Here is a 26,056-nt window from a genome sequence, read left to right as displayed (position 1 = left end):
TGGCCGGGCTCTCCAGAACCCCCAGCGGAGACAGGTTGCTGAACGGGCCCCTCGGACCCTCCAGCGGAGACAGGTTGCTGAACGGGCCCCTCGGACCCTCCAGCGGAGACAGGTTGCTGAACGGGCCCCTCGGACCCTCCAGCGGAGACGAGGAAGTGCTGGCCGGGCTCTCCAGAACCCCCAGCGGAGACAGATGGCGGCGTGGGAGCCGCAGAGTGCTGGATGTGCTCACCCGAGCCTCCAGCAGGAGCTGATGTAGGGCCAGAGGTAATTGGGACCCCTGGCTGAATGTGTAGACGACCAGGTGGGTGAGTGTGCAGCAGACGAAGGGACTGAACTGGCACAGCGGACTGAACGGAAGACTGAACTGGAGGTTTAGGAGACTGAGCTAGTGGCACCTGGGCAGGAGAGTGAACAAAAGGTAGTTGAGCTGGGGACTGCACTGCAGGTGACACTGGACACTGAACTAGTGGCTGTAGTAACGGTTGTTGTGAGAGTGGAGTGGGTGGTTGGGTAGATGACTGAGCTAGCGGGGACACAGGAGACTGAGCTAGCGGGGACACAGGAGACTGAGCTAGCGGGGACACAGGAGACTGAGCTAGCGGGGACACAGGAGACTGAGCTAGCGGGGACACAGGAGACTGAGCTAGCGGGGACACAGGAGACTGAGCTAATGGTTGTAATGATGGCTGCACCGGAGACTGACCTAGTGGCTGTAATGATGGCTGCACCGGAGACTGACCTAGTGGCTGTAATGATGGCTGCACCGGAGACTGACCTAGTGGCTGTAATGATGGCTGCACTGGAGACTGACCTAGTGGCTGTAATGATGGTTGTGGTGAGAGAGGAGTAGCAGGTGGTGTAGGTGACTGAGCTAAACACTGGGGAGCTGGCTGAGCTACACAGTGGGCTAAGGGCTGAGCTAACGGTAACACAGGAAATTGAACTATGGACTGGGCTGCCAACAGAGCTAATGATTGAGCTATAGACTGAAATGTATGCAGCAGTGATGGTGGTTGTGACAATGGCTGAACTAAGTCTTCTGAGGATTCTGAACATGAAGAATATGGCTGGATAGACTCGCTTGAGTTTACAGTGGACATAGAAACGGGTGCAGGCATCTGCCAGACACGAGCTGCTCCCACCTGAGGAGTAGATACAGGTGCAGAGGTAGACTGTGTACTGGCTGGCCTCACCTCAGGGACCGGCACCGGCGAGATGGCAGACCGGACACCAGCCACTCCCACCCGAGGAGTAGGTACGAGTGCAGGAGGAAGCTGAGTCACGGCTGCCCTCACCTGATGAGCTGGTACGGGTGCAGGGACCGACAGAGCCTCAGCCGGCCTGGGAGCGGAGTAGGGACCAGCTGGACCTCCGCTTTCTCCACCCGAGGGACTGAAAGCGGGTGCAGAGAAAGGCCGGGCCCGAGCTGCCCTGGGAGAAGAAACACAGGTAGATGGAGAATTATGCTCAGAAAAACAGTCTTTGCTTGGGCAGGCTCAAAAGGAATCTCCACGGGTCCACAAAAACAGACCTATCCAAAATAAATTCTGCACTTTTTCCACCACGTTTTACAGTCTTTGTTTTAGTAGTGTTTAAAGGGTTTGAAGTGTGTGACTTGTCCTTACTTAATCCCCTCTCCCAGGGAGCTGAATGAAAATAATTTTCCCAGTCAATGTCGTCATTCATAAGGGAAGTTCCCCACGGATCAGAGGTGAGTTTATTACTTTTAACGTCAGACGGGACGTGAGAATAGAAGTCATTGTCACTCACCACCGCGAGTTGCTCACCAGTGTCCATTTTATGGCGGCGTGTGCGCCGCTTCCTTCGGGAAGGGAAGCGGGCGGAGAAAGCGGCTGAGCCTCCGGCATGCAGAACGGCGACACCGAGGCTGGGCGTGGGCATCTGAAGAGACGCAGAGAATTCCCACCTGAAGCGACCGCGCGACTTGGGTGCAGGTGAAGCCGCAGGTGGGGGCTTTCGGCAGCTCCGGGGACCACCGAGAGCCAGACGAGTTCCTCGGAAAAATCCGCCCGTAGTCAGGAGTGCGCCATGGCCTCAAGCGGAGCTCCTCCTCCAGCTCAGCAAAGGCAGCATCCTGACGCTCAAGCTGAGAGCGGTTTGCTGGGTCCATGTACTGGTCACATTCTTCTGTCATGTTTCGCTGTGTGCAGGCAGGAATTGGACCCAAACGCAAACTCACTAGAAACGGGATAGAACTCAAAAGGCAGCGTTTATTGCTGAACCAAGAACATCTACAAAAACCTAAACTGAGACAAATCTAACAATACACACATAGGGAGACACAGGGAGAAACACACAGCATGAGGGAGAACGCGACACTGACACAGGGAAACACAGGGCTAAAATACACTGGGAAGTAACGAGGGGAATGAGACAGAAGGGGAGCACAGCTGGGAGAAATCAGAACTGACGAGACGAGGGAGCAAAGTAGAATACACTCACAAGAGACATGGACCTTCAAACTAAAACAGGAAGTAGCACAGACGCAAACTAGACTAGGGGAGACAGAGCAACTAAGAAACACAGAACAACAACAAAGACACAGAGGGGAGCTATTAAATACTCAGAGAACTAAAGAGAATACAAGAGAGCCAAACTAAGACACTAAAGAATAAACTGGGGAACAAAGGGAACTGAGATCATAATACAAAACTCAGAGACACAAGAAACTCAAAACACTGGGTCACCGACCCAGGACCGTGACAACAACAGAGGGAACAGAGACATGGGACCAGGGCAGACACAGACACTGACTGGATACGGGGATATAGCAACTAAGGATACACAGAAACGCGAACTAGACAAGGGGATACAGCTGACAGGGGAGACAGAGCAACTAGAGAAGACAGAGACATAAACCATAAGACAGAACTCAAAGAAACCAAAGACTAGAAATGATAAATAATATAATAAACTCAAAAGCCCTGGGTCAACGACCCAGGCATCCTAACACTAATCACCCCCAAAGCTCTGATCCTAGAATCGCCCCTGCTGGAAGTGATGGTACGGCCCCCACAGAGCCTTGATCTCAACATCAACATCTGGGATTACATGAAGAGACAGAAGGATCTGAGGAAGCCTACTTCCACAGAAGATCTTTGGTTAGTTTATCAAGATGTTTGGAACAACCTACCAGCCCAATTCCTACAAAAACTGTGTTCAAGCGTACTTAGAAGAATGGATGCTGTTTTCAAGGCAAATATTCATTTGATTTAGATTTCTGTTTTGTTCATTGCATTTTCTTAATTGATGAGAATAAATGTTTAACACTTTAACCCTTTAACACCATTTTTGAAAGCATTCCTTGTTTACAGCAGTTCAAATACAAATATTGAATTATACATATACACATATATATATATATATATATATATATATATATATATATATATATATATATATATATATATATATATATACACACACACACACACACACATGTATATATATATATATAAAAAACACCCAGCACGCCCCTACGGGCGGTTTGTCCTTCAAGCTCGGGTCCTCTACCAGAGGCCTGGGAGCTTGAGGGTCCTGCGCAGTATCTTAGCTGTTCCCAGGACTGCGCTCTTCTGGACAGAGATCTCCGATGTTCTTCCCGGGATCTGCTGGAGCCACTTGCCTAGCTTGGGAGTCACCGCACCTAGTGCTCCGATTACCACGGGGACCACCGTTACCTTCACCCTCCACATCCTCTCGAGCTCTTCTCTGAGCCCTTGGTATTTCTCCAGCTTCTCGTGTTCCTTCTTCCTGATATTGCTGTCATTCGGAACCGCTACATCGATCACTACGGCCGTCTTCTCCTGTTTGTCTACCACCACTATGTCTGGTTGGTTAGCCACCACCATTTTGTCCGTCTGTATCTGGAAGTCCCACAGGATCTTAGCTCGGTCATTCTCCATCACCCTTGGGGGCATCTCCCATTTTGACCTCGGGACTTCCAGGTTATACTTGGCACAGATGTTCCTGTACACTATGCCGGCCACTTGGTTATGGCGTTCCATGTATGCCTTGCCTGCTAGCATCTTGCACCCTGCTGTTATGTGCTGGATTGTCTCAGGGGCATCTTTACACAGCCTGCACCTGGGGTCTTGCCTGGTGTGATAGACCCCAGCCTCTATGGATCTTGTACTCAGAGCTTGTTCTTGTGCTGCCATGATTAGTGCCTCTGTGCTGTCTTTCAGTCCAGCTTTGTCCAGCCACTGGTAGGATTTCTGGATATCAGCCACCTCCTCTATCTGCCGGTGGTACATACCATGCAGGGGCCTGTCCTTCCATGATGGTTCCTCGTCTCCCTCCTCTTTCTTGGGTTTCTGCTACCTGATATACATATACACATATACACATATATATATACATATACACATATATATATACATATACACATATATATACATATACATATACATATATATATACATATACATATACATATATATATACATATACATATATATACATATACATATACATATATATATACATATATATATACATATATATATATATACATATACACACACACACACATATAGGTTCAGTTACATTCATGTGTGTGTATGTGACACGCACACGCACAATATAAGCATATAAAAACAACTTACGAGATAAGCCAACATGAAGCAACAACATAAAGCTGTGTACATGAATCATACCTGGTAATGTCATAAGAGCAATGTCATTACAACATTTTTATGAGGACAGTAGATGGTAAACACTGAGAATTACATCAGTTTCATTTCTCAGGAAAAATGGGAAGATTGGGAAGATCTTTAAATGTTCATTGTATCCCCTTTAGGTGTAACTTTAAAAGTACTGTCATTAAAAATTACAGGCAATGAATCAATCTATCAATAACAAATAAAAAATTAAAGTTTTGAAAAGGTTTCAATGTGACACCAAACTAATGATTTTTTTTTAAACATCAGATAATGAATATTTCATAAATTGTGTATGTCAGTTGTTAGTGGTGCAATGCCTAATATGTTTTCGCATTTTGAAATGTAATAACAGTTTCTCGATAGCACTGTTGAGACAAACCAACGTTTGTTTCATATACCATGTTGCAGAAATGAAAACGTGTTGCATGACAGTGTGTGTGTGTGAGTGAATGAATGTTCCTTGTCATGTAAACCACTTAGAGGAGGGATTTAAAGTTCATTTTACCTTGTGGGCAACATACAGATCACTTTGTTATTAAGCAGGCAAACACAGTTCATTGGACAGACTGTATTGTAATTATAAAATATAAAATTTGGTAACTTACAGTGAATTGGTTATAGTGCAAATACAAGAACTTCCCTGTCATTTAATAGTTTCACTGTTAGGTAATATCTTTGGTTTAGTATGAATGGCAATGAAGGTGGACAGTTTTATTAATAGAATAAAATAATAAAAGCTGTAAAAAAAAAAAGTCTTGCATTGACAATCGACGGTAAGTCTGTGGGATAATCCCTTTAAACAGAAAAGATTTCACATTTTGCAGCTAAAAATCAAAACATTTTAACAACTTCTCATTGGATAGTCATGGAAAGTAATTGAAAATTAAATTTAATATTGAGACTAAACATATTAAGTGTGACACATAAATTCAGACAACAGCTATCACATACATCAAACAACATGAGCCAGATGTGTCTCGGTTTATTTCCCAATGTGTTTTCTCATTTTGAAATATGAAGATGGAAGATCTCGTAATAACTGCAATGTCCCAACAGCACAGTATGCTAATAGGATTAAACACACTCCTGTAACTGTATAAAAGGAAAGCTCCTAATTCAGGACAACATTGTCATCTTTCAGACAGTCTGCTGAGGTTGTGAAGACCTGCCGGTAACTTATCATTCTTTCACTGTTTCTGTGCTTTCAGTATAATGCTGGTAGGATGATGAGTCTACTTTTGTTTTAGAATAGACACTGATCTGCATTACTGATATTTGTTCATCAGGTGAAATCCCTGAAACCATGATCAAGGTTGTGTTTCTGTTTGGATGCCTGCTGAGCCTGGCTCTGGCAAATCCTGTAAGTGTCTGAGTGTTGAAGACTGCATCAGTTTTGTCTTTTGTAGTGTAAGAGTGTATAATGTACTGTGATATTCAGTTAACACATTCAAAATATTTAATTTGTATAGACTTTTGGACATTTTGGTCACTGGCACAGACATTCTGGCTCTCATGAGAACCATGGTGTCACTACTCGGGTGAGGATATTATCTGTCTTCCAGAGTTCAGCAATTGAGACACCTAACTGCGTGTTATTGTTACATCACTAAAGGATCATTCTCTGTACTGCAGATTTGATAGCAAAATATTTCATTTTCTTACAGGCAACAACTACAACCGCCGCTACTACTAGCACTGCTGGTGCTACTACAACCACTGCTGCGGGTGCTACAACTACAACCGCCGCTAGTACTAGCACTGCTGGTGCTACTACAACTGCTGCTGGAGCTACAACTACAACCGCAGCTACTACTACCACTGCTGGTGCTACCACCACTATCGATCCCAGGATTGCCCAGTTACTCCAGCTCCTCAATAGCCTCCTGAACCCATAGTCTGCTACTGCTGGAACTACCATTATACTGTAGCTTCTACTGATGCAAAATAAAAATAAAAAATCAACAATATATGAAAACCTGTGTTAATTGATCCAGCTCCTTTAAAATGGTTTGATCTATTGAGAACCAGAGAGTGACCTCACAGCCCATTGTTTGCCAGTGGTGCTAGTTTTAGTTATTACTCAAATGTACTCTTTATAAGGTTGGGGAAACGTGTAGTTAGCAGAGGCTGAAGAAGTCACTTGAATCAGTGATGAAACGTATCTCCCACTAGAGAGAGATAACTCTTCATTGTCATTATGGTAGTTATAGAATATAAAATTTTGTTAACTTACTGTGGATTTGGTTGCAGTGGAAAAACAGGAACTTCCCTGTCACTTATTTGTTTCAGTGTTAGGTAATTTCTGGCACTGAGGGTGGACAGTTTTATTAATAGGAAAAGCCGTAAAGAAAAAAACCCCTCTTAAAAGTTGAAAATCTACATATTGATTCACATTTTCTACAGCTGTTCAGTGGGCTGGATTCAAGTCTTTACTGGGCTGATTCTGTGCCCCCACGCCTTATGTTTAACACCTCTGACTTAAAGCATGCAGCGAGACTAGAAATTTCTAGTGTGTTTAGACAATGATTACATTAGATCCACATCTTGCATGGACAATGGACAGTAAGTCTCTGGATCATCTGTCTAAGTACACTGTTTTTTTACACTAAATAAGAAAGAAAGAAAAAAATCCCCAAAATTCTTGAAAGCTAATTATGTGACTGTACATGTCATAAATTCTTTAGAAGCAGCCTGGAATTAATGAGCAGTGAAGGGAATAAGGGCGTTACAAGTAATGGCGTTACTTTTTTCAGTAACGAGTAATCTAACTAATTACTAATTCTATCGTTACAACGCTGTTACCGTTACTAACAAGAAAATGCGGTGCAGTCACGTTACTATTTTTCAACAAACAGACAGTTGAAGCTGTGTTTAGCTTACTGCATCTTATATCAGTTGCACGCAAGTAGCTGTAAGTAATCTGGGCACTACAGTCCCATGGACGACAATTACTTTCTGGCAGACAATCACTTTTTGGCACAACACCTGTAGCTAGGGGGCAAAACAATCGCATGAGTGCTGCTGTTTGACTGAGGAAGAATAAAGTAGTAGTGATAAGCCAATCACATGACCACTTCAAGATGACAAAGCAACAAGGTGATATATAACAGTTTTTAAATTGTGTTGATAGGCCACGTAAAACCAGAGTCGTGATTAGGGATGGGTATCGTTTAGGTTTTATCCGATACCGGTGCCAAACCGGTACTTTTGAAACGGTGCCGGTGCTTAAACGGTGCTCAAACCGGTGCTTAAAGAATGGAGAACAAAAAATTGGTCCAAAAACCTCTCATGTTCAGCTGGTTTTTGTAAAAGATAACAATGTTAGCCTTTTCTGCAGCTATAGGGCATATATGGTCTCACTCTTGGCTGGAAGCAGTGCTTAAACAATGGAAAAAACACAAACTTTGTCCAAAAACCTCTCATGTTTAACTGTTTTCCACTTTTTCTTTGGTCATTTTAGCCTTTTTGGCCAGGGTGAAGGGAGTATCTGCCATCAAACAAGAAGACAGCCGCATGTAACTACGACGCTGTTTGCTAGTTCACCTTACATGCATTAATGTAATAATGTGGTTAGCGTACTCAACGTTAATTACACACGAACAACATGAAGCTACTCACGCAGAGGAGAACGGCTGCTGCTGCTGCCATCATCATCCGTCATCATTTCTGCTACGCTGACAGGGCTAGGGGCCAGGACTCTACTCTTTTGGGGGATGTTGCTAACTCCAGGTCCGCTAACAGGCACCACACCGCAGTAGATGTGCACGGTGTGAGGTCTCGCAGCAAGCTATCAAACACGGCAAATTTCTCGGCTTTAAAAAACCCCTGCTATGTGTCGCCAGGTGTTTCATCAGATTTGAGGTGTTACCTCCTTTGACAGTATCACAGTATCACCTTAAAGCACTTGTTGCAGGCTGCTGAGTTTGCATCTTTTGCTGTGAAGTACAGCCAGACTTTTGACCGCTTCGCCTTGGGCATTTTTAATCTGTAGCTCTGCTCTAAAAGAACGTACGTACCTGGCCCCGCCTACTATCCTCGGAAACGTAAAATGATTGGCTAGAATTGGCTCAGGAAAAAAAAAGCACCGAAATAAAGCACCGAAATGTGCGCTGCTTTTTGGTCTGGTTACTACCGTTTATGTCAGAACACCGGTACCCATCCCTAGTCGTGATAAACAATATATATGCGGCGTTTTTTCCTCAATAGTTTTGTCACATTTACTGTTTAAGGACAGCGCTAGCAAGCACTCTCTGCTTATGACCAAAAAATAAAAAAATGAAACAAAAAACAGCCCTTTGGTGTTGGTGGAAAAATGCACCATGTTGACCAATCAAAAAATGATATGGCAACATGACATTTGGTTGTTAAGGACGAGGGAGGAGTTTTAGGAGTGACAGAGAGAGAGAGAGAGAGAGAGAGAGAGAGAGAGAGAGAGAGAGAGAGAGAGAAGAAAGACAGCAGAAAAAGAGAGAGAGGGAGTTTTGAGATGTGAGATTTGTAACGTTAAGCGTATGTGTAGTTAATGTGTTGTCTTGTGTACTTAGTGTGTAGTGTTGTGGGTAGTTTTGTGTTGTGTGTCAGAACAATGAGGCGACTGGTGTCTCCCGGTATCAGTCCTGTGATGTTCTCCTTTATAGTGGACAGAAATTATTTTTTTGGAGTGGCACAAATAATTTGTGTGGCATCTTAATGAATGCGGAACATCTGAATGTTATGTAAATAGTTTGAAATGGTTATTAAAAAGAAGGTAAAAGGTAAATGGCTGCAAATACCTTTGTTTGCAAAACTGGTGCATATGATTTTAAAATTGACAATTTATATTTGCATTTAAAGTTATGAAATATGATTCAATTAACATGTTTGTGGTTGTTACAGAACAAAATATAACTTTTTCTACTCTGATTTTATGTTTTTTGTTTGATTTTAGATCAATTGTGTTAATACAGTATTATGTCAAAATGAAAACATTCAGACACGCGAGGTGGAAGATTATTTGACATTGTATCACCTGCTGTATCTCATTTTTCACATACAACACCTTGCTCCAGTACCTAAGTTTGGGTTTCACCAAACATGACACTATGCATTATGTGAAACAGATACAGTCATATTGTCATGATTCGGCTGTGTGGCAGGCAGGAAGTGGACCCAAACGCAAGCTCGCGGAGGCAGGAATAAACTCAAAACACAGCTTTATTGCTGGACAGGAAAACGGCGAAGCAAACTGACATGAAACTAAACTGGGAAACAATACACTGGTACACGGAGAAACACACGGCCATGAATGAGGGAGAACGCGACACAGAACTGAGGGAGACGCAGACCTAAATACACAGAGGGTTAACGAGGGAAGTGGGAGCACACGAGGAACACAGGTGACACTGATAATCATAACAAGACAAGGCAGGAGTAAACACAACACTGACGGGAGACTGTCAAAGTAAAACAGGAAGTACAGAGGTTCAGACAGGAGGAGAGAGAGCACGGGGAGAGCACAGACATAATGGGCTGGGGAAAACATGGAATAAAACACAAGGAGAGACGAGGGCTCACAGATACACAGAGGGGCACACAGGGGGTAAGAGTCACAAGGGGGAAAACACATAAGGAACAACATAACAGGGCAGGAACCATGGCCTAAATACAGAACAACATACCAAAAATACAAGAGAACCAAGAATGCTGGGCCAACATGGCCCAGGATCATGACACATATGGAAAACACTGACTTCAAGTTAGTGTTCTAAATGTGGTTCTACTAGCTGTCCAATCATGGAGTGTAGTTAATTTTTCATATTGTGCTTGTGCGTTTTTTCTTAGTTTTTTTTAAATAAATCATAAAAAATATAGTAGATGTAACAGGTGTAAGTTGAACTCACTGATTCTGTCACAGAGCCCCCAAATCCCATAATTTGTAAAGCTGACCTGGATCACACCTTAGTTGTTGTGGGAAGATGTCAGATATACATATATATATATATATATATATATATATATAAATTTTCTCCTAGATAGATCTCAAAAATCAGTCTCCAAGCACAGATTTGCACCAAATAGATTTTTTTTAAATAAAGAGACAACATTAAGAAATATCTAACCGAGTTGTTCTTTGTACAAAGCATATTCCAAAATTGCACAGCATATTATAAAGAGGATGTACAAACAACTTTATTTTGTGCCAATTCATCATGTCTGATGCATAATAATTCATTATTTCCAAATAGCAATGAGCTTAGAACCAAGTCTTGCATGGACAATGGACAGTAAGTCTGTGGGATAATCCCTTTAAACAGAAAAGATTTCACATTTTGCAGCTAAAAATCAAAACATTTTAACAACTTCTCATTGGATATTCCTGGAAATTCATTGAAAATTAAATGTAATATTGAGACTACACAGGTTAAGTGTGACACATAAATTCAGACAACAGCTATCACATACATCAAACAACATGAGCCAGATGTGTCTCGGTTTATTTCCCAATGTGTTCCTTCATTTTGAAATATGAAGATGGAAGATCTCATAATAACTGCAATGTCCCAACAGCACAGTATGCTAATAGGATTAAACACACTCCTGTAACTGTATAAAAGGAAAGCTCCTAATTCAGGACAACATTGTCATCTTTCAGACAGTCTGCTGAGGTTGTGAAGACCTGCGGTAACTTATCATTCTTTCACTGTTTCTGTGCTTTCAGTATAATGCTGGTAGGATGATGAGTCTACTTTTGTTTTAGATTAGACACTCATCTGCATTACTGATATTTGTTCATCAGGTGAAATCCCTGAAACCATGATCAAGGTTGTGTTTCTGTTTGGATGCCTGCTGAGCCTGGCTCTGGCAAATCCTGTAAGTGTCTGAGTGTTGAAGACTGCATCAGTTTTGTCCCTTGTAGTGTAAGAGTGTATAATGTACTGTGATATTCAGTTAACACATTCAAAATATTTAATTTGTATAGACTTTTGGACATTTTGGTCACTGGCACAGACATTCTGGCTCTCATGAGAACCATGGTGTCACTACTCGGGTGAGGATATTATCTGTCTTCCAGAGTTCAGCAATTGAGACACCTAACTGCGTGTTATTGTTACATCACTAAAGGATAATTCTCTGTACTGCAGATTTGATAGCAAAATATTTCATTTTCTTACAGGCAACAACTACAACCGCCGCTACTACTAGCACTGCTGGTGCTACTACAACTGCTGCTGGAGCTACAACTACAACCGCAGCTACTACTAGCACTGCTGGTGCTACTACAACCACTGCTGCTGGTGCTACAACTACAACCGCCGCTAGTACTAGCACTGCTGGTGCTACTACAACTGCTGCTGGAGCTACAACTACAACCGCAGCTACTACTACCACTGCTGGTGCTACCACCACTATCGATCCCAGGATCGCCCAGTTACTCCAGCTCCTCAATAGCCTCCTGAACCCATAGTCTGCTACTGCTGGAACTACCATTATACTGTAGCTTCTACTGATGCAAAATAAAAATAAAAAATCAATAATATATGAAAACCTGTGTTAATTGATCCAGCTCCTTTAAAATGGTTTGATCTATTGAGAACCAGAGAGTGACCTCACAGCCCATTGTTTGCCAGTGGTGCTAGTTTTAGTTATTACTCAAATGTACTCTTTATAAGGTTGGGGAAACGTGTAGTTAGCAGAGGCTGAAGAAGTCACTTGAATCAGTGATGAAACGTATCTCCCACTAGAGAGTAGTGATGCGCGAATCATGAACGAATCGTTCAGTACTCGAGAATCACTTTACTGACTCATGAATCATGATTCACAAGTGCAACTGACTCACTGACTCATCCCTGTTGCTTTTAGCAAACTAATTTCATTAGTAGAAATATATCTAGCTTATAATTCAAATTGTGAAGAAAAACACAACATCCAGTATCTTAACAAAAACATTTCTGCTCTCAACTGGAAGAAAAAACCCTAAGTAGAAGCTCACATCAAGACAATAGCTCCTCGGTTCACAGTAGCATTGCTCTGTTAACATGCTAACAGCACATTTGAGCTACTCACCCCCTCCCTTCCTGCGCTGAATCGTAGGGGAAGCAAATCACTCAGGACTCACTAACCCCCTGCCTCCTGTGCTGAATCGTAGTGTAAGCAAATCACTCAGGACTCACTAACCCCCTCCCTCCTGTGCTGTATCATAGAGTGAGCTAATCACTCATGACTCGCTCACCCCCTCCCTCCTGGCTCGCAGCTACTTCTTCTTCTTCTTTGTTGGCAACCAATGTTAAGGCGCACTACCGCCCCCTGGCTCACAGCGCCAGTGGACATTTAGATGAGAAAATATATATTTGACACATGTAAGGAAAATATTAATAAAATAAAAATAAACAAAAGAAATGTTCCCTTTAGAAATTCTTTTGCTCTTTTTTGCTATATAAAATAGTTGTTTTCTTTAAGAATCACTCATCTTAGCAGTAGGATTTACATTAAAAGAGAAACAAATTAAGTTTGAGTGAAAATGTACATTTTTTACACTATCTGGTCAACTGACTCAGTGACTCAAATGACTCAAAAAACCCGATTCACTTTGGTGAGTGACTCATTAAAACTCGATTCAGTAAAAAGAATCAAATTTACCATCACTACTAGAGAGAGATAACTCTTCATTGTCATTATGGTAGTTATAGAATATAAAATTTTGTTAACTTACTGTGGATTTGGTTGCAGTGGAAAACCAGGAACTTCCCTGTCACTTATTTGTTTCAGTGTTAGGTAATTTCTGGCACTGAGGGTGGACAGTTTTATTAATAGGAAAAGCCGTAAAAAAAAAAAAAAACCCTCTTAAAAGTTGAAAATCTACATATTGATTCACATTTTCTACAGCTGTCCAGTGGGCTGGATTCAAGTCTTTACTGGGCCGATTCTGTGCCCCCACGCCTTATGTTTAACACCTCTGACTTAAAGCATGCAGCAAGACTAGAAATTTCTAGTGTGTTTAGACAATGATTACATTAGATCCACATCTTGCATGGACAATGGACAGTAAGTCTCTGGATCATCTGTCTAAGTACACTGTTTTTTTACACTAAATAAGAAAGAAAGAAAAAAAATCCCCAAAATTCTTGAAGGCTAATTATGTGACTGTACATGTCATAAATTCTTTAGAAGCAGCCTGGAATTAATGAGCAGTGAAGGGAATAAGGGCGTTGCAAGTAACGGCGTTACTTTTTTCAGTAACGAGTAATCTAACTAATTACTATTTCTATCGTTACAACGCTGTTACCGTTACTAACAAGAAAATGCGGTGCAGTCACGTTACTATTTTTCAACAAACAGACAGTTGAAGCTGTGTTTAGCTTACTGCATCTTATATCAGTTGCACGCAAGTAGCTGTAAGTAATCTGGGCACTACAGTCCCATGGACGACAATTACTTTCTGGCAGACAATCACTTTTTGGCACAACACCTGTAGCTAGGGGGCAAAACAATCGCATGAGTGCTGCTGTTTGACTGAGGAAGAATAAAGTAGTAGTGGTAAGCCAATCACATGACCACTTCAAGATGACAAAGCAACAAGGTGATATATAACAGTTTTTAAATTGTGTTGATAGGCCACGTAAAACCAGAGTAGTGATAAACAATATCCTCAATAGTTTGGTTTTTTTCCTCAATAGTTTAAATCACGTTTACTGTTTAAGGACAGCGCTAGCAAAGCACTCTCTGCTTATGACCAAAGAATTTAAAATGAAACAAAAAACAGCCCTTTGGTGTTGGTGGAGAAAAATGCACCATGTTGACCAATCAAAAATGATATGGCAACATGACATTTGGTTGTTAAGGACGAGGGAGGAGTTTTAGGAGTGACAGTGAGAGAGAGAGAGAGAGAGAGAGAGAGAAAGAAAGACAGCAGAAAAAGAGAGAGAGGGAGTTTTGAGATGTGAGAGATTTGTAACGTTAAGCGTATGTGTAGTTAATGTGTTGTCTTGTGTACTTAGTGTGTAGTGTTGTGGATAGTTTTGTGTTGTGTGTCAGAACAATGAGGCGACTGGTGTCTCCGGTATCAGTCCTGTGATGTTCTCCTTTATAGTGGACAGAAATTATTTTTTGGAGTGGCACAAATAATTTGTGTGGCATCTTAATGAATGCGGAACATCTGAATGTTATGTAAATAGTTTGAAATGGTTATTAAAAAGAAGGTAAAAGGTAAATGGCTGCAAATACCTTTGTTTGCAAAACTGGTGCATATGATTTTAAAATTGACAATTTATATTTGCATTTAAAGTTATGAAATATGATTCAATTAACATGTTTGTGGTTGTTACAGAACAAAATATAACTTTTTCTACTCTGATTTTATGTTTTTTGTTTGATTTTAGATCAATTGTGTTAATACAGTATTATGTCAAAATGAAAACATTCAGACACGCGAGGTGGAAGATTATTTGACATTGTATCACCTGCTGTATCTCATTTTTCACATACAACACCTTGCTCCAGTACCTAAGTTTGGGTTTCACCAAACATGACACTATGCATTATGTGAAACAGATACAGTCATATTGTCATGATTCGGCTGTGTGGCAGGCAGGAAGTGGACCCAAACGCAAGCAAGAAATTGCACAGCATATTATAAAGAGGATGTACAAACAACTTTAAGCTGTGCCAATTCATCATGTCTGATGCATAATAATTCATTATTTCCAAATTGCAATGAGCTTAGAACCAAGTCTTGCATGGACAATGGACAGTAAGTCTGTGGGATAATCCCTTTAAACAGAAAAGATTTCAAATTTTGCAGGGGGCTTGACAATCAAAACATTTTAACAACTTCTCATTGGATATTCCTGGAAATTCATTGAAAATTAAATGTAATATTGAGACTACACAGGTTAAGTGTGACACATAAATTCAGACAACAGCTATCACATACATCAAACAACATGAGCCAGATGTGTCTCGGTTTATTTCCCAATGTGTTCCTTCATTTTGAAATATGAAGATGGAAGATCTCGTAATAACTGCAATGTCCCAACAGCACAGTATGCTAATATAATAGGATTAAACACACTCCTGTAACTGTATAAAAGGAAAGCTCCTAATTCAGGACAACATTGTCATCTTTCAGACAGTCTGCTGAGGTTGTGAAGACCTGCCGGTAACTTATCATTCTTTCACTGTTTCTGTGCTTTCAGTATAATGTTGGTAGGATGATGAGTCTACTTTTGTTTTAGAATAGACACTCATCTGCATTACTGATATTTGTTCATCAGGTGAAATCCCTGAAACCATGATCAAGGTTGTGTTTCTGTTTGGATGCCTGCTGAGCCTGGCTCTGGCAAATCCTGTAAGTGTCTGAGTGTTGAAGACTGCATCAGTTTTGTCCCTTGTAGTGTAAGAGTGTATAATGTACTGTGATATTCAGTTAACACATTCAAAATATTTAATTTGTATAGACTTTTGGACATTTTGGTCACTGGCACAGACATTCTGGCTCTCATGAGAACCATGGTGCCACTACTCGGGTGAGGATATTATCTGTCTTCCAGAGTTCAGCAATAAAGACACCTAACTGCGTGTTATTGTTACATCACTAAAGGATCATTCTCTGTACTGCAGATTTGATAGCAAAATATGTCATTTTCTTACAGGCTACAACTACAACCGCCGCTACTACTAGCACTGCTGGTGCTACTACAACAGCTGCTACTACTACCACTGCTGGTGCTACAACTACAACCGCAGCTACTACTACCACTGCTGGAGCTACAACTACAACCGCAGCTACTACTACCACTGCTGGTGCTACAACTACAACCGGAGCTACTACTACCACTGCTGGAGCTACCACCACTATCGATCCTAGGATTGCCCAGATACTCCAGCTCCTCATTAGCCTCCTGCGCCCATAGTCTGCTACGGCACTTCCTGCTACTGCTGGAACTACCATTATACTGTAGTTTCTACTGATACAAAAAAATAAAATAAAATCAGCAGTGTTTGAAAACCTGTGTTAATTGATCCAGCTTTTTTTTTATAAATGATTTGATCTATTGGGAACCTTGAGTCTGTTTGTCCGTGAGCAGCCTGAATCTCCTGCCAGACAGCAGGGTAAACACCTGATGTCCTGGGTGTGTACAATATATGGGCAGAAATCTGTGCCATCAGAAACTGAATTTGAATAAGTTAAATTTGAATTTGAATTGCTCAGATTGAATCTGAATTGTAACTTGAATAAATGCTTTTGAAAACTGAATTTGAATTAGTCTAATTTGAAATTGAATTTATGGTTTGAAAATGATCGTCACTAAATTGAAATTGAATTTTATATTTTGAAAATGAATTCATTTGCTTTGAAACTGCATTTTATCCTTTAAAAATTTAGCTCTCGAATAATTTCAGTTTCACTTCTCACCATTCAGTTTCAGTTCTACAATTCAATTTCAGTTCCAAAATTCAGTTTTTTGGAACTTACATCTGGTTCAAGCATAATCGAGCGCAGAGTAATCGAACTTCGTTTTACTAGTGGACCGCAAGTGGCAATCTACGGCATCTTGAGCTGGAGCTGGAGTAATTCTTCTGAAGACATTCGTGATGTCGAAAGACCAGTTGAGAAACTCTCGGGTTGGTAATAAATGTATTACATGTATAAGAACAAGCGCCATATTAACAAATAATACCCGTACAGTAACGTTTATGTGTGTTGTAGCTGTTAGCTAAAAACGCTAATTTAGCATAGATTGCCCTGGGTTCAGCGTTGACAAACAAATGTGAAAGACTCATTTCAATAGAATTCCAAAGTTGTCATCTTGTAGCCTTCCGGAGTCCTCTACACTTGCAGAGGCCCCTACAGTAGGATGAGGGAAAATTTACAGGCTAGTTTCAGGTGTGAGGAAATTGCAAGTTTCCTCAATTTAAGATTTCATGAAAAGCACTATTAATTAATTAAAGCGCTGGAAATCCATGAAACTGTGCATATTATTGTTCATTTCTTGTGGATTTAAAATTTAAAGGGAACTCTGATGGTTTGTAATGGCCTTAAGTGACACTTATTATTAACAGTTATCTTAATACTAAATGACACTGTATTGCATTGCTTTTGCAGAATATATTCATTCAGGAGTGCTTGTCCAGATTTAGGCAAAGGCTGGAGTATGTCCTCAACAACGACCCTCTTGACCTTGATTTTCTGGAGTACATTGTGACCCAAGAGAGGACTTTCATGAATGCACTGGAGAATGCTGACCTTCCCGCTGATGTCTGCAAAGCTATAGAAGAACTAAGCAGCTTGTTACACCAGCGAAACAACCCTCCCCCCTTCAACTCTGTGGTACAGATGATTGAATCACCTCCAAAGTCTTCTTCAGCTTGGTCTACCTGCCACATGTGTAGCAGACCTTCTTGGTGTCTCAAGATGTACCATGTACAGGAGAATGCAGGAGTACAACATGTCAGTTAGGAGTCTTTACTCTACCACATCTGATGACGCTCTGGATGCCAAAGTGAGAGACATTAAAACCAGACTACCTCATGCTGGATATCAAGTTGTCAAGGGTTGCCTTCAAGCTGCAGGTCACCGTGTACAGTGGAACAGACTAAAGGCATCAATGCACAGAGTTGATACAGAGGGCATCTTAACAAGAATGTCAACTTTGGGTTGTGTGGTTCGGCGAAAGTACTCTGTTCAAGGCCCACATTTCCTACAGCACATTGACACCAATCATAAACTAATTAGGTTTGTTTTAGCATAGAAAATTAAATGACTAACATAATTCTGAATATTTTTATCCATCAGAATTACGCTTTGCTTATCTATTTTTCACCAGATACAACATAGTGATATTTGGCGGCATAGATATCTTCTCTAGGAAGGTAAGTTGCGTACCCAAAAACAGCACATATTATTAAATCCACAAAGACTTTCTCACATCTTGTTATCTTTTCTCTCTCTGCTTATGTAATTGTACAGTTCACGTATTTTGATCATCTTGTGTATTATGATGGTTTGCACACTCTTGTCACGTGTCCTCCTATAAATAATTTTGTATATATGTATGAATTTTTAATGTGGTGGTGTTAATCAATTTCCCCCCCGTTTAGATTATGTATCTTAATGCTGCATGCAACAACACAGCCAGCACTGCACTTGATTTTTTTCTGGATGGAGTGAGAATGTGTAACCACATTTGCTCCCCCCAAAAAAGGCTCCCTAATCAGTTTCAGGAGGTGACTTGCTATTCTTCTCAGTATCTCCGTCTTCCGATGGCACGGCAGGTAAAACCACCGACCGAGCAACTGGTCTGGTGTAGACACATCCATCAACGTTCACATCAGCAGATCTGACAAGTCCATCATCACTACGGTGAATCTTGATCACATGGCCTATTGGCCACAAGGCTCTCGGCAGCTGCAGATCTGCAACCATAACAACTGCCTTTTCCAGAAGTTCAGGAGGAGTTGACTGCCACTTCTGCCTCGCCTGTAAGCCAGGTAAGTGTTCTTTGAAGAATCTTGCCCAGAACTGATCAGCAAGAATCTGTGAGTGCCTCCAACGTCTTCGACTGAGGTTCTGTCTTGTCTCTGGGTAGACCACCTGAGGTAGTGATCCATTAGGCCGCCCCATGAGGAGACTATTAGGTGTCACAGGGTCCACATCGGCCACGTCGGTGGAAACGTAGCCTAAGGGCTTTGCGTTAAGGATCAATTCCAACTCCAGCAGAACTGTAAGGAGTACCTCCTCATGAAGAGGTTGAGAACCCACACAGGTGCGGTGAGCTGACTTCACTGAATGGATCTCTCTTTCCCATACACCTCCGAAATGTGGGGCAGCCGGTGAGTTGAACTAAAATCTGATCTTCTGACGGGCGAGCTTCCCTTGCAATGTCTCTGACATGTTGGCAAAGGCTTCTCTGAGTTCTTGTTCTCCCCTTTGAAATTGGTCCCACAGTCAGACCATAACTCTGCCGGTGTCCCTCTTCTGGCTATGAATCGCCTCAGGGCCATGAGGAACGCAACCGCGTCTAAGCTACTTAGGAGATCCAGATGTACCGCCCTCGTCGTCAAACACTTGAAAATGATTCCCCAGCTCTAAACAGTCAACACCGGTTGAGTAAAAGGCTGGTTTGTACAGTCTAAGCCGAGCAGCCGGGAGGTCAGCCATCTTGGGAACAGAGGGTTGAGCCCTCCAACTCTGGCACTCAGGACAGGTTCGCTGGTGCTTGCGAATTGCCTCTCTTCCACGTAATATCCAATAAGACCTTGTTGGGTCTGTGTTTCCACAAGCCCCGCTGGTTTAGAGACTTATTCATCATCAAGAAAACAAGACAGTCAGCGATAGATCAATTTACTTGCAAGGGAGGCCTCGTTGGTATCTACCACAAAATGACCCCAAATCCGGCCTCCGCTTGCTGCTTTTTATTGGGAAAACAGTTCACACAATACACATCACAGCAAAACAGCGCCCACCATAAAACCCCCCAAATAGTTCTAAGACAAGGCACTGTATGTATATGTGTGCTCCTGCTGACCAAAAGGGTCATAAAAGCAGGAAGCAACATCACAAGAAACAGATCTTCCAGATAGAATGTATCTGCAATAAAACACTACAGCCCCCCCCCAGAACCTCGAGAATCTGGGGAGGGGGATAAAAGAATTCCTTTCATCACAGAGTTAAAACAATGTAGAGATGGTAAGCATAAAAATGACAACATTTAACAATTCACTTTAACAGACCTCCGCAGCTCCGCGAAGACCCTGGATGATGCATATCAACATTGAATTTCTGGATAAGCAGACGTGTGAAAGGGTGTGAAGGATTCAGGACAATCGGATGCAATATAGGTCCGTCAAGACCTTCCACACGTTGTAAACGACCCCGTACTCGGATGAGGCCCGCTGAGGTATCCAGTTCAGGTGCCAGGGTAAGTAAGCGGCTTCTGGATGAGACAGGTTTCCCTTCTGAAAGCAATGTGCACTCCACTGGAAATGACTCCTGTTGAGCCTGCTGAAGGATGGTCTGTTCAGCACTCTGATAGTCCTCGGCACTAGGTGGCGCAGTCGAGAGCCCCTGACCACAAAGTTCTTTAACAGTAATGTCCAAGAGCTCCTGCCAAGTCTTGCACGCCATTCCATCCTGACAGGTAGGTGTGGAGGTGATAGAGGTTCCACAGAAGACCGTCTTCCGGAGCTGAAGTTCGTCATTACTGGGCTCGGAGCTCGGGTTCTCTGGCCATGTATCAGGACTGTTGAGCAGAAAGGGGGGTCCATTAGACCACCGATTAGGCACTTTGAGCTCAGCCAGAGCCTTCCCTCTCGTCAGGTCATCCGCTGGATTACTCTCTGAGTCTATGTAGCGCCAGGTACAGTGTTCCGTCAACTCCTGTATCTCAGCTACCCTGGCTCCTAGAAAAATCGTTGAGGTGAGTTCCCTATTCAGGGTACTGGCCAGCTGTGCTGCCAGCAAAGCTCCACAGAGCTCTAGGCGGGGAATAGAGAGAGATCGTTTGGGGATACAAGGGAGCGAGCTAGGATGGAGGTGAGGTGAACCTGCCCATCCTGTTCTACAGTCCTCATATAAGACACTGTTCCGTAAGCTTTCTCAGAAGCATCCACAAAAATGTGCACCTCAAAGATGGCCCCCGTTGAGTTAGCACTGGCAGGAACATAGGCACGTGGGAAGGTAAGGTGAGGTAAAAACTGAAGCTCCACCTCCCAGTCAGACCAAGCTTGCAGGAGGGTGGCGGGGAGATTTGAGTCGTCCCAACCATGCTTCTTATCCCATAGCTGCCTGAGGAGGAGCTTGGCCCGAGTGGTGAAGGGTAACAGATAGCCCAAACGGTCGTACTGTGAGGCTAGGACTCTATAGATCAGGGGTGTCAAACTCAAATACACAGTGGGCCAAAATTCAAAACTGGAACAAAGTCGCGGGCCAACATTAATATTTATTGAAAAAAAATCTTCCTCCAGATATAAGAATGAATCTTTTCTTATGGACTCAAACAAGTTTTGCTGAAAAACTGAATATGGAACAAGCAAAGCTTAATACTAAACAATATATATATTAGCTGTATAATACCAGTAGGCCAGCATTAATAGTAATTTGGTATGGCTTCGCGGGCCAAATGTAATTAGGCTGCGGGCCAAATTTGGCCCGCGGGCCAGAGTTTGACGCCTATGCTATAGATGTTTCTGAGGGTTGGCATCTCATAGGACACGGGCCTGTGCTTATACCCCAAGGAGTCGGTATTCCAGTCCCAGCTGAGCCCGACCGTGGTCTCTAGTGGGTTGGATTTGTCTTCGGCTAACCACAGATCCAGACTTTGTGATCTACCTTCTGGAGGCAAATGACTCATGACGCTTGGATCATTACAAGCCAACTGACGTAGCTCAAAGCCAGCTGATTTCAGCAACTCTCTTAGCCGATCCACCAGATCTCTAGCTTCTTCCGGTGAGCCAACACTCTGTAGGCAGTTGTCTACGTAGAAACACCTCTCGATGGAGAATCTCAGGCAGTCGTCAGGCTGTGTATGCTCTGTCACATGACGCTGCAGGGCGAATGTGGTGCAGCAGGGGCTTGAAGTTGTCCCAAATGGCAGGACCTGCCACTCGAGGATTTTAGGAAGTTCATTCACCTTTAAGTCCCGCCAAAGGAACTTCAACAGGGGCCGGTCTTGGGGAAGGTGCAGTACCTGATGGAACATCCCCTTGATGTCTCCACTCACAGCTATAGGGTGTTCACGAAACCTGACCAGCACCCCCAGCAGGGAAGCTTCAAGAGTTGGGCCAGGCAACAGGAACTGGTTCAGGGACTACCCAAGGTATTTATGGGAACAGTTAAACACAAGGCGATTCTTCCCGTTATGACTGACAAGATGATGGGGTATGTACCAGCTCTCCTTGGGCGAAGTCTCATGCGTAACTTCCTTCACGGCTCCTGATTGGATCAGCTTCTGCATTTCTGCCCTGTAGGCATCGGCCCGACTGGGATCCTTTAACAGGCGCCTTTCTATGCTTCGAAGCATGGGAATGACTGATTCCTTTGGTGCGTTCAATGGCGGCATCTGTGCGTGACGGAGTAGAGGTGTAGCATACCTGAAGACTCCATCGACCATCCTGCGAGTTGTTCTTGCCTCGAGCAGGGCCACAGCCTGCTGATCCTGTTTCGACCGAGTGACCTCTTTCTCGGATCGGTAGGGCACTTCGTCCACCTGCCAGAGCCGCTCCACATGCTTGAGCAACTCGTCTGATTGGGCGGATGTATACAGGGATAGGACAGGCTGGGTCTGCCGCCCCATGAAAAAACTTGGCCCTTGAAGGGTCCAGCCAAGCCGGGTGTGGACTGCTGCTGGGCCTCCAGGTGGGCCGAGGTGGACTGGTTCTATGGGGGTGATCAGGTGTGGCTGGTCTGAACCAATAAGGAGCAGAGGCTTGGCTTCCTTCAAGGCAGGGACCGGGATCCCTTGCAAGTATTTGTACTTCCTTCGCAGCTGATCGATAGGATAGGTATGGTGAGCTAAGTTGAGACAATCAGCTGTGAACGTTGCGTCAATCTTGAAGTATCCAGGGTTGGTAGCAGCAGAGACGCTGAATGATATGGTATGTCCGTGAAGCAACTGAATATCTTGGCGGACAGTTCGTAATGGCAGGTCCTCCGGGATGCCTGTCAGACCAAGGGTCTTTGCAGCAGCGGGGAGCAGCATGGTCCTCTCTGAACTGTCGTCAAGTATAGCAAAGGTGTCTAGAGTCTGCTCTCCATGGCTCAAAAGCACAGGTACAATCTTTAGCATGACATGATTGCCAGCCCCATGCCGATTGAGGTAGAGTGAGCCTGAAGCTGAACTGGTTAGGCAGCTTTCCTCCTTTGCAGCCATGCCAGTGTTGTTTCCTTCCGTTTTGGCATTTACCTTGTGAAGAGCCAGCAGATGTTTGTCCTGGCAGAGGCTGCAGGGTTTCTTTAGCGTGCACTGAGCAGCTAAATGAGTTCGGCCACAGTCCCAGCATCGTTTGTTGACCTGTATCCAGTCCTTCCGGCAGGGAGCTTACTTATTAGTCGGGCAATGTGGGAACCACAGTTCAACTCCACTTCTCCTTCAAGTCCTAATGTTTGTAACAGCCCAACTAGTGACTGCACCTGAAGGGAGAGCCTTTGGAAGGCTACTGTATCACCTCGCCTTATTTCAGGACCATCCAGGACACTTGCTATCTTCCTCAAGGCCAGCTGATACGGTTGTCCAAATTTGTCGTGGAGGGCTACCATCTGTCAATATAAAGCTTGGGTGAGTTCAGGTAAGCATCGGCGATAAGTCAAGCGTCATCTAGCTTGAGTTGATCCACAAGTATCCCGTGTGGCCCGACCCACCAGTCCATGGTGGTGGGTCGGACCACACCTCCTCATCCTCCTCCTGTGACATTGTCTCAGTGGTGGTGTATACCTCTCCTGAACCGCGCTTGGGGGGCTGATTGGTGCTATACTGTGAGGCATATCTTTCCTCAGCAGGTGAGCCACTTCAATCAGCTCTCTGATATCACTCTTTGCTTCCTTAAATTCTCTGAGGCCCTCCTGTAAAACTTGCTGTGATTGGAGTAGCTTCTCTCTTTCGGCCTGCAAGGCTCTGAATTCTGTATGAAATGGGTGTATTGAAGACCCTGGCCAATTGGAAGGGGCAAATTCAGGTGAGAGGCTCCTATTAAAGTCCACATCTTGCTCACTTCTTCCCAGTGGAGGGGGTGTATTGTATTAGGCCCCATCCCTGTTGCTGTAGAGGGGTGGCGTATGACTATACTGAGGCTGAACTCTCCCGCTTCTTGTGTGAGGCTGTGGGGTGTCCCACTGCAGCATTTCCCTAAAGGGATGGCCTGTATAGTTAACATCAAAGTCCTCAAACCGGCTTGGTCGACGTGTTTGGCGTTTAGACCTTACATCAGGACATCTGGCTCCATCTTGATAACTGCAAACCGGCTCGATGGACCAGTGTTGAGGAGTACTTGGTGAGGGCTAGTTCTTTTAGGTTCAGCAGCTAACAAGATGGTGAATCGGTCAGGATACAGGAAGGAGGACTAGAGGCTTCCACTTTGCTGGATTGTCACCGCCAGCTGTTTATTGCCACCTAGATGCTCAGTGTTGACAGCAGTCTGTAGTAACAAACAAATTGATATGAGTATATAAATATATACAGCAACAGCTCCACTAAGATAAACATAAAATATTAAATGAAATAAACAAAGACATCCATCTGAATATATATATAACATAACATGACTTGAACTATGCCAATCTTACATCTCTCACTCCAAACACAGACAGGACACAATTAAACACAGTGAGAATGTCATACATAGCAGAAACATCCACTCTAACTGTGAACAAAGGACTTTGGCCCCATCATGTGGCCGAATAAAATTACTATATAACGGCGGCAGCCAGCGGTACATGCTTCTAATCATGAGGTGAAAAATGTGCTGCTACAACGCGGTAGAAAGTAACTGAAGCCGCGGCAAACATCAGGATCACAAAATAAACATATTTAATACATTTTTAAGGAAACTTACTTCCAGTCATGAACTTAACACTCGGAGCATCACCGTGAAGGATGGCAAACAGGAACACAGCTTACGTGATGAGGTAAAAACATCTCCCCTTCTGGAGTAGCAGCGCGGTACCCCAAACTTCTGCCTACGTCATTTCCCGTGACTCCACCCCACACACTATTGCAGAACATAGACATAAATCTCAGAGCCTTTTATACAGATACAAACCACCGCAGCACAGAACCTGTACAGCATGTTCTAATTGCTCTAACAGAATGTTTTGCTCAGCAGTATCAAACATTGCACTGAGGTCTAGGAGGACAAGCACAGAGATGGGTCCACTGTCAGAGGTCATAAGATCATTTGTAACCTTCACTAAAACTGTTTCTGTGCTGTGATGAGCTCTGAAACCTCACTGTAGTGATGCGCGAATCATGAACGAATCGTTCAGTACTCGAGAATCACTTTACTGACTCGTGAATCATGATTCACAAGCGCAACTGACTCACTGACTCATCCCTGTTGCTGTTAGCAAACTAATTTCATTAGTAGAAATATATCTAGCTTATAATTCAAATTGTGAAGAAAAACACAACATCCAGTATCTTAACAAAAACATTTCTGCTCTGAACTGGAAGAAAAAACCCTGAGTAGAAGCTCACATCAAGACAATAGCTCCTCGGTTCACGGTAGCATCGCTCTGCTAACATGCTAACAGCACATTTGAGCTACTCACCCCCTCCTTTCCTGCGCTGAATCGTAGAGCTAGCGAATCACTCATGACTCGCTAACCCCCTCCCTCCTGTGCTGAATCATAGAGCTAGCGAATCACTCATGACTCGCTAACCCCCTTCCTCCTGTGCTGA

At 43.3% G+C, this 26,056-nt stretch overlaps 1 protein-coding gene and 1 long non-coding RNA gene across 2 annotated transcripts; both read left to right on the top strand.

Moving 5' to 3' along the window:
- Positions 1-5,724: 5,724 nt before the first annotated feature.
- LOC120440584 (spore coat protein SP96-like) lies at positions 5,725-6,615 on the top strand. The gene is made up of 4 exons (XM_039613293.1): positions 5,725-5,859; positions 5,975-6,048; positions 6,158-6,226; positions 6,353-6,615. The coding sequence occupies exons 2-4, from the start codon at positions 5,992-5,994 to the stop codon at positions 6,581-6,583; spliced, it is 357 nt and encodes a 118-aa protein (XP_039469227.1). The 5' UTR covers positions 5,725-5,859; positions 5,975-5,991; the 3' UTR covers positions 6,584-6,615.
- Positions 6,616-15,780: 9,165 nt separating this feature from the next.
- Positions 15,781-16,175, top strand: LOC120440659. The gene is made up of 3 exons (XR_005613412.1): positions 15,781-15,822; positions 15,938-16,011; positions 16,121-16,175. It is a non-coding gene; the product is annotated as an uncharacterized LOC120440659 (long non-coding RNA).
- The last annotated feature ends 9,881 nt before the right edge of the window (positions 16,176-26,056 follow it).

The sequence above is a fragment of the Oreochromis aureus genome, linkage group 6 (assembly GCF_013358895.1).
Source record: "Oreochromis aureus strain Israel breed Guangdong linkage group 6, ZZ_aureus, whole genome shotgun sequence".
Classification (NCBI taxonomy): Eukaryota; Metazoa; Chordata; class Actinopteri; order Cichliformes; family Cichlidae; genus Oreochromis; species Oreochromis aureus.
The sequence above is the reverse complement of the archived record's forward strand: the minus strand, read 5'-3'. Positions and strand labels throughout refer to the sequence as shown.

What these genes read in the sequence shown, in the direction of transcription:
- LOC120440584 (XM_039613293.1), top strand. Translation starts at nt 5,992, where the DNA reads ATGATCAAGGTTGTGTTTCTGTTTGGATGCCTGCTGAGCCTGGCTCTG. An exon ending in GCCTGGCTCTGGCAAATCCT is followed by an intron (nt 6,049 to 6,157) that starts GTAAGTGTCTGA and finishes TAATTTGTATAG; the next exon opens with ACTTTTGGACATTTTGGTCA. An exon ending in ACCATGGTGTCACTACTCGG is followed by an intron (nt 6,227 to 6,352) that starts GTGAGGATATTA and finishes ATTTTCTTACAG; the next exon opens with GCAACAACTACAACCGCCGC.